The sequence below is a fragment of the Hetaerina americana genome, unplaced genomic scaffold, assembly GCF_022747635.1.
Source record: "Hetaerina americana unplaced genomic scaffold, ioHetAmer1.1.p SCAF_54, whole genome shotgun sequence".
In the NCBI taxonomy this organism is placed as follows: domain Eukaryota; kingdom Metazoa; phylum Arthropoda; class Insecta; order Odonata; family Calopterygidae; genus Hetaerina; species Hetaerina americana.
Genome location: NW_027287139.1, coordinates 478,476 through 494,319, shown reverse-complemented (window position 1 = coordinate 494,319; position 15,844 = coordinate 478,476). Strand labels below are relative to the sequence as shown.

At 39.5% G+C, this 15,844-nt stretch overlaps 1 protein-coding gene across 1 annotated transcript in view; it reads right to left on the bottom strand.

The window, feature by feature from the left end:
• LOC139694742 (homeobox protein unc-4-like) overlaps positions 1-3,170 on the bottom strand; it is a 29,429-nt gene extending 26,259 nt beyond the window's left edge. The window contains exon 1 of the mRNA XM_071593245.1: positions 3,089-3,170. Coding sequence (XP_071449346.1) covers positions 3,089-3,170 — 82 coding nt within the window. The remainder of the gene's footprint in view (positions 1-3,088) is intronic.
• Positions 3,171-15,844: the final 12,674 nt, after the last annotated feature.

Here is a 15,844-nt window from a genome sequence, read left to right as displayed (position 1 = left end):
ATAATTTCACTTTCATTTTAATAAAGAGGATTGGTATCAATCAATCTTAGGAAGCAGGCGGTGATGATGACGATTTTATTCGTGGCATAATATTTCATTCCTCTCTGCAGCCCATTTTCCTGAGCAATAAAGTAATATTGGTGGCAATAGTCAGATCCTTTGAGATGAAACCCAGGAGACATTCCTTCCATCTTCTCTTTAGCGTTTATATCTGTACAGTTGAAGTGATTCTTGTTCCGTATTGTCATTATAGGACACTATTTTTGCGTTCTGGCATTGAGGCCATTGGCAACATTTTGATTGCAAATTGTAAGCAGAAAAAATGTAATTATTGGAGAAAGATAAGAAAAGGGTATAAAAAATCGAAATGATAGAAATTGAAGGAAATAGGGAATGAAAATTGCTTTAAATTGGATGGTTTCACTTAAAGTATTTTAAGCAAGGGATATTAACACTGTTTCAGGGCAATTTTTGTATTTAAGAATTCTCATTTTCATTTGAGTGATTGTTCGAATTCCCAGCCTATCTGTAAGATTACAATATTTTTCCTTCCAGGGAAAACATAATTTTCAACATTTCTCAAATTTTCGATATTACAAGCTTTTTTTTTAAATTCAGCACTGCACAAGTTAGTTAGTTATTACATTTTTCGAGACTACTCATTTCACCGAATATTTTTTGTCCATGTCGCTAACTGTAAGTCCACAACCCGGTCACAATATCACATGCTCGATACATCAATGCGTCAAATCTGTCAACCAGCTTATGAATACTTGCAAATTCTGGAAAGCGAGATGTGATGTGAGGATGAAATATAAGTCAAATCCAAGTAAGATAAAAGTCATTTTCAGTTCAAGTACAATTAAGTGCCCAAGTATTATTTTGTGAACTACCGTTTGTGAAATAGATACAACGATTTTGTGAATGTGTTATCACGCTAACTATAATACACACGACACTTAGATACATTGCTAGAAAACTTGAACTCAATTTGCTAACGTAAACGACTGTGAATTCTCATCATAAGTGCATATACTTCCAAGCTTAGTATGTCTTCTCAGAGCTAAGATAACAGTTCTCAGGATGGTAAGAAGATGTTAGGACCTCAACGAAAGTGGTTTTCATTTCACTTAAACATTTTATTCAAATCTAAATTGGAGATTATCCCTTCGTGTCACCACGAAACGATTATGGTCTTAATCTTAGGATAACAAGGGCAAGCATTCCAGCGCACAGCTAACTCTCTGCGCTTGAACAAGTTGGATCGGTGTTGGCATTGAATGCAAATAAGAGGCTAACGATGGAAATACTAGTAGATCCCCCAGCGTCCAGCCTACGTAAGCCTATTCTTATACGTGAGTCAAAATGGTTTCAATCAAAACCAAGAATGGCGTGTTTTCATACCTATTTCCTTGCCTACGCTCATTCTTATCTTTTGTATTTTACATTGTGTAAAGGAAACGGGACATCATTTTGGTATCATGAGAGTCTATAAGGCCCTCCCTCTATTATTATCTGTTGATACCTGCCGAGTCATGGAAATACTGCGTTGATGGCGATAATTCGCCCGGGGCTCCGGCGCAGACTTATCAGCGCTGCATCTTATGCTGCGTGGGGTTTCATTTCTGGATTGTCTGCATGGAAATTAATGGAGATGTATTAATTTAAAAGCAATTAATTTGCTCATCATCCGCCCGACTGTTTCGGGATGCGATTGAGTGTTCGTCGGGAGGTTGATTCCCACGTCATCCCGTTTCCCTCTATCCCCCCTACCTTCCCCTCAGCACATACCCCCCCTTTCCTTTCCCCCTTCCCACCCCCCAGGGCCCAATTCCGTCCTTTGTTTCCCCCAAACCGTCCAAGAGCCGCTTTCCAATTGCAATGATCGATATGGGATTGAGCTTATCACCGCGCCGCCTGGCAGTAGTGAGTGATGCCATCCATCCCATCACTTCACTTCCCCGAAGGATCGTCGAGATGGCGGTCGATGGCGGGTGATGGACGCGTAGGAACGCGCGCGTCCCAGAGACTAACTCCCCAAACATGCATTCTCCGTAAATGGTCACGCACTTCGGGCGTGCACGACAATGATCTCGTTTCGTGAACCATAAATAAATGTATCCGTCTAATTTCAGCACCTATTATGAGTAATCAGCGGAATATTTTAAATATTATCCTGCCGCAAATGAGGATGGCATGAAAAGGTCTCATTAAAAAAGAGTACTCATCAAAAGATATTTTGACGCAAGTCTTAAGCATATGATATTTCTCTTATGCTTTTCATCATTTCAATTGTAATGTTCATGCACTGGAGAAACGTTGCGCAATGTGGAACTCAAAATATTCTCTCTAAGAATATCTTAAAATCCCCCAACCCGCCTCATCCACTTAAAAACACCTCCCTCCATCGACCATTATTATTATTTCCCTGAGACTGTCCCCACCGTGAGACATGCCCTCTCATCTGTTCCGATCTCCAGTCCCTCACAACCTCACGTCAACTGTTCCCACTCCCACAGTCTCTCCAGAAATGACATCTTCAATACTCCATTCGATCACTGATTTCTATCACCAACTTTCATTCCTACTTCCCGTCCTAAATCTGGTAACAACATGCAAGTTGACCCGTGAGTCCGCATACATCTGGGCACCAACCCCAAAGTCTCAACAGCATTTACAAGATTTTTATGAAAAGTATCGGTAAAAATTTATTCTTGACGTGTGCGTGAAGTGCTGAGTTCAGACCGTCGGTAAAGTGTGTGCATGATCGCAGATCGTATTGGCATTGATACAGGATGACAGTGCACACACCCTTATCACTGAAAATTTAGCGGCACGAACGATCTGCGCTAAGATCGTCCTTCCGAAGGTCTTATACGACCAAGAGCAGAGAGTTGAGTGTCCGCTTGCGAAAACCTGCAATGACATCACGACGATTTCCCAACCCTCTCAAAGTTCTAACAGCATTAGCAGAATATTTCCTGTTCCAAAAATGAAATCCTCCCTCAAAGAACACCACTATGGGACCCTAAGTGCCCTCAAAGAAGCTTACATGCGCACCATTAAGGACCTTACGGAATCCACATACCTTGGAGCCTTCGAGCCCTGGAAAAGCAGTTATCAAAATTGTGTCCACGCTCAAGGGATAAACTTTGAGAATTTTGAGGCATTGTAGCAATGTCTACTTAAATAAAGAAATACTATACTTAAATATCTACTTTTGCGAAATTTTTCCTGATAAATTGTGTACAAACCTTGAATTAATCTCCCTTCTTCACCCACAACATCCCCTCTACCCATTTCCTCCCTTCAACCTCCAGTTTTCTTCATAAATGTTACTATGAGAAGATTTATAAAGGTTTTATACAAATCTATAATTGCAAAGCTTTCTCTTACATCGTTCTCTTCTATCTACTAAGTTAATGCAATAAATTAGGGTGATTGCTTCAGAGACACTAGAATGCTAATTTGGTTTGATCTATCTAGTATTGATTGGCGGGCTTACAATTTACGTATTTGCCCTAAAGCAGTAAATAATACAAAAGACATTTCATAATTAAAGTAGTTTTTGTTCGATTGAAACACCAAAATAATTTTAACACAATATATTCATTAAATGGGCTACATTTTTGGCAGTATTTGTTCTTTCTACATTTTTGATTATTCATCATGTAAAACCTATGATGAAACGTCTTTTAATTTTATTTTCACTTGTAAACCTAGTAAATTTAGAATCACGTAGACCTACGTCCTCTCCGATGAAATCCTTAAAATGTAGCCTTCAATGTGTCCATTTTGTATTTATATTCTTATCAGACGGTTTCAATCGTGATTTGCTTCGAACCACGCGTCAATACTCCATGCTGGCAGTCCATTATTTTCAATTTTCTCAAAAAATATTTTTATCCTGAAGTTAAATAGCCACGCGAGGAGAAGCCATATCTGAAAATCTTAAGTATCAGGAAAATGTCGAAAGACATGGAGCTCTTTTCTCAACGATCTTTCCCTCTGCTTTGCACGACATTATTGATTAAGATATATTGAAAAACCCCTCATAATATATTGCTAGGATTTATTCCATTACTATATTAACACTGAATGTCTTCGGATATTAAAAACGTCTTTTAAAACCATTTTATTAGCTTTTTTAATTAACATAAAATTAATATTTAATTTGCCATTGAACAAACGTTCTAAGTGATTTTGATTCTCAGCAAATATAACTAGACGTTCCTATTGCACTTTAAAGGCTTTTTGTGAAGTCAATGCATTATATACGATAAAATACCATTTAATTCTGCAAACAGCTCCTATCATCATGATGAGATATTTATTTCAAATGGGAGAATTTTGTCATAACATCTTATCAGATAGCATCAACAATAAGTGCGTCGTTTCTTAGCTGGAAGGGGTGAAATATATTTTGAATAATGGCAATCCTGTACATCAAAGTGATCCTACTAATGTAAATATGAGCAATATATATACTTAATTAGGCACTAAAATTGACTAAAACAAAAAAAAATGAACCTTCACAAATAAGATACAATTAGAATCTCATATCTTTAGATTTGATTTTGTTAAATATTTAAGAGCTAAAAATACCGAGTAGATATTTGAAAAAATTGTTTTTTCTTTAAGCTATGTTCAAGCATGTTATGTTATTTTTCTTTTTCTCGTTCGCAAAAAAAAACTACTGCATCCCTCAGATAATACTGTGTGAACTCTCGGAAATTTATATTAAGGCTCATTTTCTATAATAGCTAATCGAAAATTATCAATACTAAGGAACAAATCAAACTACCCTAATTAATATGTGCATGAGTGTGTATATGTGCATATCAACACTGTAGCTTTAGGAACGCTTCGCCCAAAAAATCTGTACCCATCTGAGATAATGCCTGCTGGTTCCGCTGACCACTTGCTTTCTGTAGCCTTCCTTCCATGTGATCACCATCACTCCATAATGACCCAGATTATACATAAGTATGCCTGAATCTCGAATCACTTGAATTCTATCTAATAATTACCAATATGCGGAAGCCCTTTCCCTTACAGTCTTGGTCAGTAAATAACTTCCGCACAGTAAATTTAATGCTCTTTCATCGGCATTACTTATTACTATTTTGGCAGTGAAACCACAATTCTAAACAACGTGCATGCAAAAGTCTAATTAAATACACAGATATCGTTCGCAAGTTGACGAATGTGCATAACTCACATTTGTGTATAAATAAAAATTTTTTCCAATAACGCGTTTTTTTCCATTTTACAAGATCATGAGAAATTATTAGTACACGGTATAGATTATTTATCGTGCGTTCTATTGAAGTGCTCCAGCTTTGGGCAATAAAGCCATACACCAACAAACACACGTAAATCGGTAGCAGATCACGTAAGTACACCAGGAAACATGAACTCCATTTATCGCCTTCCTGACTAGAGTTTATCATGTCATTAGGAGGAATCCGATCGACTACAATTGACCTGCAAGGCAATTTAGCCAAATGATAGCCTTTCATTTGAATGCATTGGAAACTGCCGACCGAAAACCTCACTCCCGCGTGAAGACTAGTGTGAAACAGCCTGGCCACCTCCAAAGCGTGTTACGTAATCGAGATGAATGGCCAAAGACGGGAAAGTGCGAAAAGAGGCCTTTGCCCGAAGAAGAGTCGCGAGAAGGTTCGCGTATTCTATGGCGCCTTGACGCCCGAAGTCAAAGCCCTCTGCGCGGAGGGCAAGAAAACTACGAAAACAAAGGAACACCGTCAAAGGCAGGAGGAAAGGAAAGAATGACACAGTGGAGGGATTTCGTGGCAAGCAGGGGATGCGTGGGGGCCGGGATCGTTTCTCGGCAGCGTGAGACGCAACTGAAACGGGTGAAGAGAACTCGGGGTGTGGCGACCCCCTCACGGCACGGTTGAATAGCGTCGGCCTACCATTTCGATGACGGCCGCTTTTAGTCCTCAATACGACCTCCTGTCCAGAAGGCCTGCGTACCGAACCCCACCGCCGTCGTGCCTCCTTCCGCGCCCCACCCCCAGCAGCACCTCCCCTCCTCCTCCCACCCGTGAGAATCGATTTGCAGCTCATTCGCGAACACCAGGTGCGACGATACTCCGCCCCCCTCCCTCTCCACCCGCTTCCTGTTCTCTCTCAGCCGCCCCCTCCCCGCCCCTCTCGCGATCGGAGAGGCACCCAAACGCCGCCCCCCATTTGCTCATCCACTCCCTCTCAGCCCCATTCGCGTGGCCCACACCGCCGGCCCTCCGCCCCCATCCCCTAGATTACCGTCGGCATTTACTCCGCCCGCGGAAAGCGCCATTGCCCCTCGATTGGGCTCTCTCTCCACCCCCGCCCCGGTCGCTCCTTCTGAAGCATTGCAATTGGGCAAAGATATATCGATTCTCAAAATAAATATAAATAAATAAATAAATAAATATATATATATATATATATATATATATATATATATATATATATTTATATATATATATATGTATATATATATATAAATAGATGATTTCGTCGAAGTAACACGGAATGTTGTATCACAAACTTGGACAGCAACAAACAATATAAGAACACATTAAAGATCACTCGCACGTTATTTCTTGACGATTTCGACGGACTTTTGCTCCGTCTTCATTGGAAGAAATATAAGTAAGCATTATTTTTTCTATTTCTTCCGATGAAGACGGAGCAGAATTCCTTCGAAATGATAAAGAAATAACGTGTGAGTGATCTTTTGTTTGTTGCTTTGTTGCTGTCCAATTTATTATTCGGCACTTCCGTGTTACGTCGACGAAATCATCTACATATATGTATATATATATATATATATATATATATATATATATATATATATATATATATTCTTTGTGTCTCTATATTCTAAAAATCTACATCTGTGTTTTTATATATTTGTGTGTCGCCGATGAGCGTTCCATTTCGAAGATATTATATATATATATATATATATATATATATATATATATATATATATATATACACACACATATATCACACATACCTCTCTTCCACCGCCTCTCCTATTATTTTTTTCGCCTTCTCTCCCCCTATGCTCCAACTCTTTCATCCCTATGCTTTGCGTGTCATTAATAGCCGTTTAAAGTTAAGACATTATGGAAAAAATTTGAAAAGTTGGGCATTTCTAACCCTTCATCGTGCATTCAATTTTAACCCACAATTTTCGGGAAAACGTTTCCCGTCCTACATCAATTGCGATCGAGATAAGGCATATTTTTAGTTCAATAGTTTCAGCCTCAACTTTGTGGAAGTTCATTTTAATAAATGAAAAAGAAATACTTTGTTCCAATCCAAAATTGGTGGATTGGAACAAAGTGTTTCTTTTTCATTTATTAATAGGCATATTTTTATTAAAAACGTCGACCAAACGGTGTACGAGTCTATGGAGCTGTTGGCCACGGTTGTCCGTTCCCTGCACCCTCGCCGGGGAGAGTGGCCGGGAGGGGTGAAGCGGCGGTGGGGACTGGTGGGGGAGTCTGCCTCCGATTACCTGGAACGTCTGAGTGAGTGGTCAGAGGTTTTCGGGTGACCTAATCCGGGCTCTATCTCACAGACGAGTGAGTGTGCCTCGCCTCCTTCCAAGTCAAACATTTGATTTATTCTCTGCCTTTGTCGACCCTCTGTCTTGTTTCTCTAATGTGATATTTTTCGAGAAAAAATTGTTATTTTCAACACTGTTGTGTATGCGTTGTATATATTTTCAATTTTGAGGAATAATGGTCAAAGGAAAAACTTGAAATGTGAATTTGCCATTGAGAAGGGAGACTAAACCATTGATGTTCGGATTGCCATTGGATTGACATTTTCATCTTTGCAACGCATACGAAAGACTTTCCAGTGATCTTCTTGTGCTGCTTCATGAATTTCAGGTAGTATAATTTAATTAATGCTATATATTTGGCACTCATTGCTTACCTAGCGGTTGGAAAAAGTCTGTAGGAAATACAATGGAAGAAATCGTGCATTCACTTCTCCACTTGAATCCTATACCTATGCTCACTACGGCTAAACCAGAGGAGAGTTTTAGTGAGGGGATGATAATAGGTGCCTTCGATTGATCTTGAAATCTTCAAAGCATGTCAGGTCCAACTCTACGTCTTACTTCTCCATATTAATTTCAAGGTGATTAGTTTTCTTCTATAAACTTCCATCGATGGAAAACACCAATCAAAAATATAATTCAAATACTCAACGTGAATGCCTATTTAAATGACGATATCGTTTTTATGTGCATCGGAAATTAGAAAATGCACGGGGGAAATAGTCGTGGTTAGAGCAGTTTTACTTGATGCAGTGTTACATTGGTAGAAAATTCCATTTGAGTGTCCATAGTTCCCATTAAAGCGTGAACTAATCGATATCTTGCTTTTTGATTTAATAGTTCGTGGACGTCAGGTAATCTTTGCTATTTATTTTCACGGTTTATTCCGTCACACGGGTATGCATGATAATGAACGTATACTGCACCTTATCTATTACGAGCACTAGTACTGAGCCCAGCAAATGATAATCGCTTTCTCCGTCAAGTAAGAACGATAACTGTAGAAACTTATGTCTCTTCTTCAAATTAATTTAGTAATAAAACTGCACGAAAATGAGCCAGTGAAGGATTGGAAAATCTAGTTATTGACAAGGATAATACTTATGATTCCATTAACAATATTTGTTGAATTTTAGCGATATTTCGATTCCCCCCCCCCCCCCCGTAGTTAGACATTTTTCCCCATTTCACTCATCCATCCCGAAATTTCTCAGATTCACCAAGATTTCGGAGGAGGGCAGAAGTTGTACGTATGGCGTATTAACTGTAAAGAATAGAAAAGCAAAAACGCCCATTCTACCACATCCATGGCTCCGCCATTCATTGTGCATCTTGAAATACTTTCCAAATTGTTCACGCGAAGGCATTTCGGACAGTCATGGCTGTTCGCTCTTGTGGAATTGGTAAATTTATTTCATTTACTTTAATGAGATAACCTGTGTCCGGCGAAGAAATATTTTCTATTATTAACGTCGTTTGCGTCCAGTGAATATCCCGTGGAGGAACATTCGTTTCATTTTACAAAGCTTAAGTTTTACTCTATTAAGTTCTCGACTCGGCCTTGCTGCCGACCCTTGGCGGCTTAGGTATACGAGCCACCCCCCTCGCGCACTCTCCCCGTCTGCCCCCTCTCCCTTGGGTCCATCCCCCTTGCGACGACGACCCCTCCGCACAACCAACGCGAGCCATCCCTCGCTCCCACTCCCACGCCCTCTTGTCCATTAGCGGCTTATTCCCACGTGGAAGTCCCAGGGGCGGAGCTTACCCGCATTCGTCTGCCTCCGCCCCCAACTTCACCGGGGGGGCGACCCCCCTCCCCGCACTTCGCCTCCTGGAGGAATCGAGTCGTCACCTCTGTCGTAATCCGTCCCAGCTGTTGCCCCCCCCTCCAACGTCCTGGTCCCTCGGCCGGGGGGGCATTCGAGTGCAGTCGGTATTGTCTCTCCGCCTCGCCCTCGACGAAGCCTCCGCGTTTGCTCGGCCTCCTTATCGCTTCCCTCCTTCTCTTTCCATCCTCCCCGCTACTCTCATTCGCCTACTTTGTATCCCCGATCTTTGGCAATCAGAACACGTCGGAATGGTGGCGAATCATTTATGATTCGCTAATACGCGCATTATCAGTTCGACCAAAGAAAATAAAGAAATACGCCTGTAAAATTTCGCTGAACTCCAAGAGATCTTGCCCTAGAAAGAGCTATTACCTTACCTTTTGATACCTCTACTAGGGTTCGTTGATTTTTACGTTTGCGTGCTTTTCTGACGGAAGTACAATAACATCTTGAGAAGAAGTGGAAAAGAAAGGAGGTTTTTGGTGTCACGGTCAGCCCGGTTTCAATTTAAGAATATGTACGAATACATATATTTCAGTACAAGTGTAGACAATAGTTCAATATAAGTGTATGTATGCTTATAATGATAAAGATTTTCAGAGTCTTGAAAAAAATATGAATTACATTAAGTTAAATATGTTATAATATATTAAATATTTATTATTATTAATCATTCGATCATACGGATACCGGTGACCGTTACAGGTTAGGCATAAACCATAGGATCGTACTGTAGCTTAATTTTGCGAGTGGGGCTGTCCTCAGTTTACTTTGTTAAATGATTCCCAATGGGAGAGAGCGGAGTGGTGGCATAAGCATTCGGCCGGTATTCACAGAGGATATACTAAGAGTACTAGTAAGATTAATGAAATATATAGAGATTGATGTTTCCTTAAACACAACCCAGAAATTGTCCAACAGCAGATTTTTTTTCTGTTAATTTCTTTCCAACCCGGAGGAACCGTGTACATTTTTGGATTCTTAATTATGGTTCCGTCAATGGATTTAAACCAATTACCAGTGTGTCTCTAGCATTAGTGGGAACGGATTTCTCTAGAGCAATGGCGTAGACAATGTATTATTACCCGCATTTTACTACGGTTGGAGAGATCATGTTTATAAAATTTAAGAGATTAAGTGTAGAACAAATAGAATTAAAATGTCATTTTTCCCACGAGCGATACGGGATCAGAATAACGTTGTACGACCGTGGTGCGACCAGCGAAAAGTAGTTTGGATCAAAAGTAGTCAGGTGTGCAATCATTCCCTGCCACACACCCTAGCGGTGGCTTGCAGGGTACCATGTAATAAAATATTTTCCCTTCGTATTCAAAAGGTCTCTCCGTCACGGATTCAAGTTACCACAGATTCAAGTTACCACTTATCCTTTCAATAATTTCTGAGCCATTTTTAGTTACTCCTTTTTCGCGTGAATATACATGGGTCGTCTGAAAGGTTTCCGACCAAAAAAAATACAAGACATTTTTTCTGAAATTTTTGAGGTCGAAAACTTTTCAAACCGCCCGTATGTAACTGTTTCAAGGAGTGTTTAGTTGCTGCTGCGTCACGTCTTTATATTGTGTTTTTTAAGCTTGTGATTAACTTCAACAACTTTTGCATACAAAATTGCCTTATTTATTCACATACGGCAGGGTCTTGGAGCTGAATTAATTAATGACTGCAATATCCACATCAAGCAGTTAATGACTACAACTCACTTTTTCCCCGATTCAAGCCAGGAAACGTCATTATGTCAGCTAAATTTACGGCCCCTGACTCTCTATTAGCGAGATTTATAATGTTATGAAATATCGTGATATGATGAGCATACTTTGTTCTCAAGTTGGAAGAGAGTTTTTCCCATTTACATTGGATACTCATAGAACTTGAAAACGGTTGAATGTGTTGGAAATGGCGTCAGTTTTGTCCTTTAGATGCTACATGCTTCGTGTTCACTTGCCCCTGCCGCACGCACGGGCAATGGCTTCCAGGGTACCGTGTAGGAAGATGCATATCTGAGAGAATTCTTGGGTGTATGCGAGATTGCGGGTAAATAGTCTTGTGAGCCGGAGATGAACTTGGTGACTAAGTCTGAAGAAGGTGAACACTGCGGCAATTACGCTGTCATCGTTCCATGATGTCATTGATTATTCCGGCCAGGTCCCGGATGGCGGATGAATCCGGGTTTAAATATTAAATCACCTTGTAAATGGAGTCATATTCAATTAATTAATATAACAAATTGATTTAAATAATAAAATGATATAATCACAGAGAAATTGATTAATTAATCATTTGGACGCATGGTCAGATTTTTAGTAAATCTGATCCAGTTTTCGGCATAATCAAGTTCAGTGTAGTATCACTAGTATATTCAAATTCAATATCCCGATGTGGAATGAGAACACTGGATGGGTATATTGTTGTGATTAACGACTTTCTGGGTAAGCTGTAAATAATTCACTTAATTATTTATTTCTCAATATTCATTATCCAGGAGTAAAATTACGGTCGCAGTGAAGAAATACGTCAAGGGCGCAAGTTTTTTATTTTGCCATTTCAAAATTTTTTGTTGAAATCTTCCCTCGATTGCCATCAAAATTATTTAGGATATTCTATGAATAACCCGCTAATATTTTAAACTAAGGTATAATAGTACTTTCTCTTCAAATAGTGAACCTAACATTTTACATTAAATTTCCAATTAATTCGCATAAAAACTCATGTCCTCGGTGATTGTTTTTATTATATTATGATCAACTGCCATACTGGCAAATGTAAATTAAAGATATTTTACTTCTTTTTTCAAATTTTTTTACAATTAAATACCATACGTAGCTATTTTTTGTAATTCGCTGCGTAATTATTATTTTAGGTGAATATCTGTTGCAAAATGTTCATTTTCCTTTTCATTCCGGTGAATCTACTCTTTGCCAATGGGAAACCAAAGTTTCATGAGCAGGATGCCATTAATGTGACATGAAATACACATTTGATGGTCCTCGACGAAGGAAATTTGGAGTGGGATTTTATGATGGGTAAATGTTTCCATCATCAGTTTACGTAGAACCTGTGATGCTGTTGAAATAAGAACTGTTGCTCTGCCTGATCTATAGGGTTAAGCAGTTTGCAAATGACCCTACTTTAGCTTTTTTAATACGAAATAGTATTACAATACTTTATTACGCACCTACTCCTTATTTCGGCATCAATACAGAGAAATTGTCTCGAGCAGATGTGCTGCTGTTTGATTCCAGCTGAATAACTTGTTTTTTTTGTAATGAGTCGCATTAAATTGTTCACATTTTACTCCCGAATTAAAGAGCCAGCATGGCGTAAAAGTGAAGTCGTACACGCCGATTTATTTACAATTATTGGAGATGTATAAATGTTTAATTTTTAATAGCAATTAGCAACTGGTTAGGACAGATTTTCGTTGGTCTTCGACACTACACACTAATAGGAGAGGGGGGAAATTTATATTCTTAAACTACAAATTATTATACCGTAGATTGTACTACGTGTGCACTGTAAATAATTGTGCCACATACATGTACTAAACATTGCAATAACTCAATCTTTGTTCTGTATACTTTTTACCTCCCTTAATTCCATCAGAAAAAGCCCATTATTTTCTCCCTCTGCCACGCTTTCCCAGATTTCCCTCCTCTATTGCCACCTTCGGCGTCCAACTGCCACCTCTGCATCCTGCTGTTATCCTGCATCTGCTGTTTCCTTCTTTGGTTAACACTGCTCTCCCTTCGCCTCACCACTTCTGCCTACAACTTCATAATTTGTTTAGCCTCCTGTCGATTTTATTTCCTCATTTCTTCTCCACAACCACATCTCAAAAACCTGCAATCTTCGCATGCTCCCTGGTCCCAACGATCAAGTTTCTAAGCCTTACAAAACATCGCTCCATATTCAGGATTTCACTAGCCTTGTCCTCAGGTCTTTCCGTCGTCGACTCTGGCCTCTTTACTATCGCCTACTTACTTAACTTGAGGAGACATTGCTACCGTGTACTTCCAAGATTGGTGAACTGTTCTACCTGTTCAATGTTTCCGAAAGTAATGTTTATCTTAAATTTTAGCTAGTGGTATATACATCTGCATATATAACCTACATACATGAACATCATTTCAATAGATTATACAGATATTTCTATACATCATTATACAGATCTTTCTATTTATCATCTGAAGAGGTTTTTTACACATTTGTCAACAAAATTTAACCACAATTACAAAATTATTCTTAGCGAAGACCTGCATCTAACTAAAATGATGGATTAGATAAGAGCCACGAAAAGGCATGCAGCCAGTTTGAATAAAGTCGAAAATGTTTTATAAGTGCATAAACCAATACAGCATTGTTTATTGCTCGTATGTGATACATAATTTCTGAACGGATACTTAGGCTACTCATTAGTGCTCTGATATAGACGTTCTTGCTATTAAGGATTAGTAAGTGAAAATGTCACAAGTTATTTATTTCACGCATATTGCAACACACCTTGTGCAGTTCTCTCTTGTCAGAGTTTTGACGAAAGACAGATGTGTTTGCATGATAGTTTACGTAGTAGCACTTAGAGGCCATAATCTTAAAAGCCACATTCATGAATTTCACATGGAATGAGAAATTTAATTCAAACTCAAAATTTAAATGGGAGTTTAAATCATTTATTTATAGTTAATGGACCCTTAAAATAATTAATACTCTTGAGATTACTTATATTTTAGTAATTTATTACTGGGTACTACCCTTGAGTAAGATAATATTATACCACTTAGATTAGATCATCATCAATGGAAAATGTAATCACTAAACTGGCCACGGCGGTCCCTGACGGACTCTTTTAAAGTTCAACGAGTAACTGCTTTCAGTTATTTTCTAAAGTGCCAGCATCGATGTATTCCGACAAGAAATTTCGAGTGAGCTACATGTGCCTTTCTTGTAAAATGTAATTTCATGCAACAGCAGCGTAAAGTATGAGAGGCGCCTTAATGCGGTGTCTGTTTGCAAAGGTGGCGTTCGTTGAATATGCACTGGGACGCACCTTGGGACCTGGTGCCATCACGTGACGATAGGAGACGCTCCATTTTCAGAATTTCATCCAATTTTTGTACGGGAGTGTCGAAAGATATGACGCTTTATTTGAACACGTCAGTATCTCTCCGCCAACTTTTAATTTAAAAGCTCGTCCACTTTGCGTAAACATTAATGCCATCCTGAAACAATATAGAGAGTTAAAAAGTAAATGGTAAAAAGATCAGAATCTCTTATTCAGAGTAGACTGTCTCTCATTGTGAACTTACTTAAATGCTCTGCATCAAAGAAATCTACGTATAGACATGGGGTTTAGCAAGAAGTTAACTTAGCTGAGTCCGCGTTCGTGTGAAATATCGAACATATTGAATGTAGTGAGCGAAAGTGACCTTGAGAGAGTCCAGCTCTCCATTATTTCTCCTCCTGTAGTTTTCAATTTTCGGACTGTTTTTAAGGACCCAGGTGCATGGGGGTTGCTGGAACTTAAAAATCCGGTCTGACGTTAAAGCATGTCAATAAGTTACGCACTAGCTCTGTCCATTAGCTAAAATATGTTGACGATAACATTCTATTACCTTTTTAACGGGAAAAGAAATAACCCTATTCCGTTAACTACTTATAATCACCATTACGTTTTTTATTTTAATCTTTGTAATTGTGATCAAATATTTAACATTGCATTTAACTGCAAATAATTACATGGTTTTATGAAAAATGTGTAAACGTTGGATAAGTTGTTCCGATTCCATAGAATCTGGTTCGACCACATGGAGATAACATTTTCAAACTCATATTATCGACCCATCTACTTTCAGTCCATTTGTAATCGCGCGTTGATTTTCTTTTTTCTGTGTGCGCCTAATTGAAGGGTGAGGCTGGATGGATATCATTCAAATCATCGATGCTTATTTCATCGCCCTACGCAATCCCTTCAATCTGTCTTGCTTGATGGAAGTTTAAGCTGCGGATATCTGGGGAAAGAGTCACGCACGCTCGACTCCTCCCGCCCGAGTTTATCCTTCTGCTTCCAAAACAGTCGAGATCTCTGAGCGATTTGTCTTTCGAAGCCGAAGGGGAGGAGCGATGGCCCTTTAAGAGACAATTCTAGGTCGAAGGGAAATAATGTTTCCTCTCTACGCTCACCGAAGAGTTTATTTCGGGGGTGTTTTTTCTCCGTCCTCTCACAAGTCCCGCGGTCCCTTCCCCATCTCTTTCGGGGCGGCGAGGGGCCTGTTGTGTCGCTGAGAGGGTGTCGATGGCCTCCGGTATTCCGCTCTTGGGAGCGATACGTACGCCCCTCTCGCCCTTCCCTCGATCCATGTCTCGGGGATCGAGGGACGGAGCGGAGATCCTCCCGAAGAGGGGCAACATGACG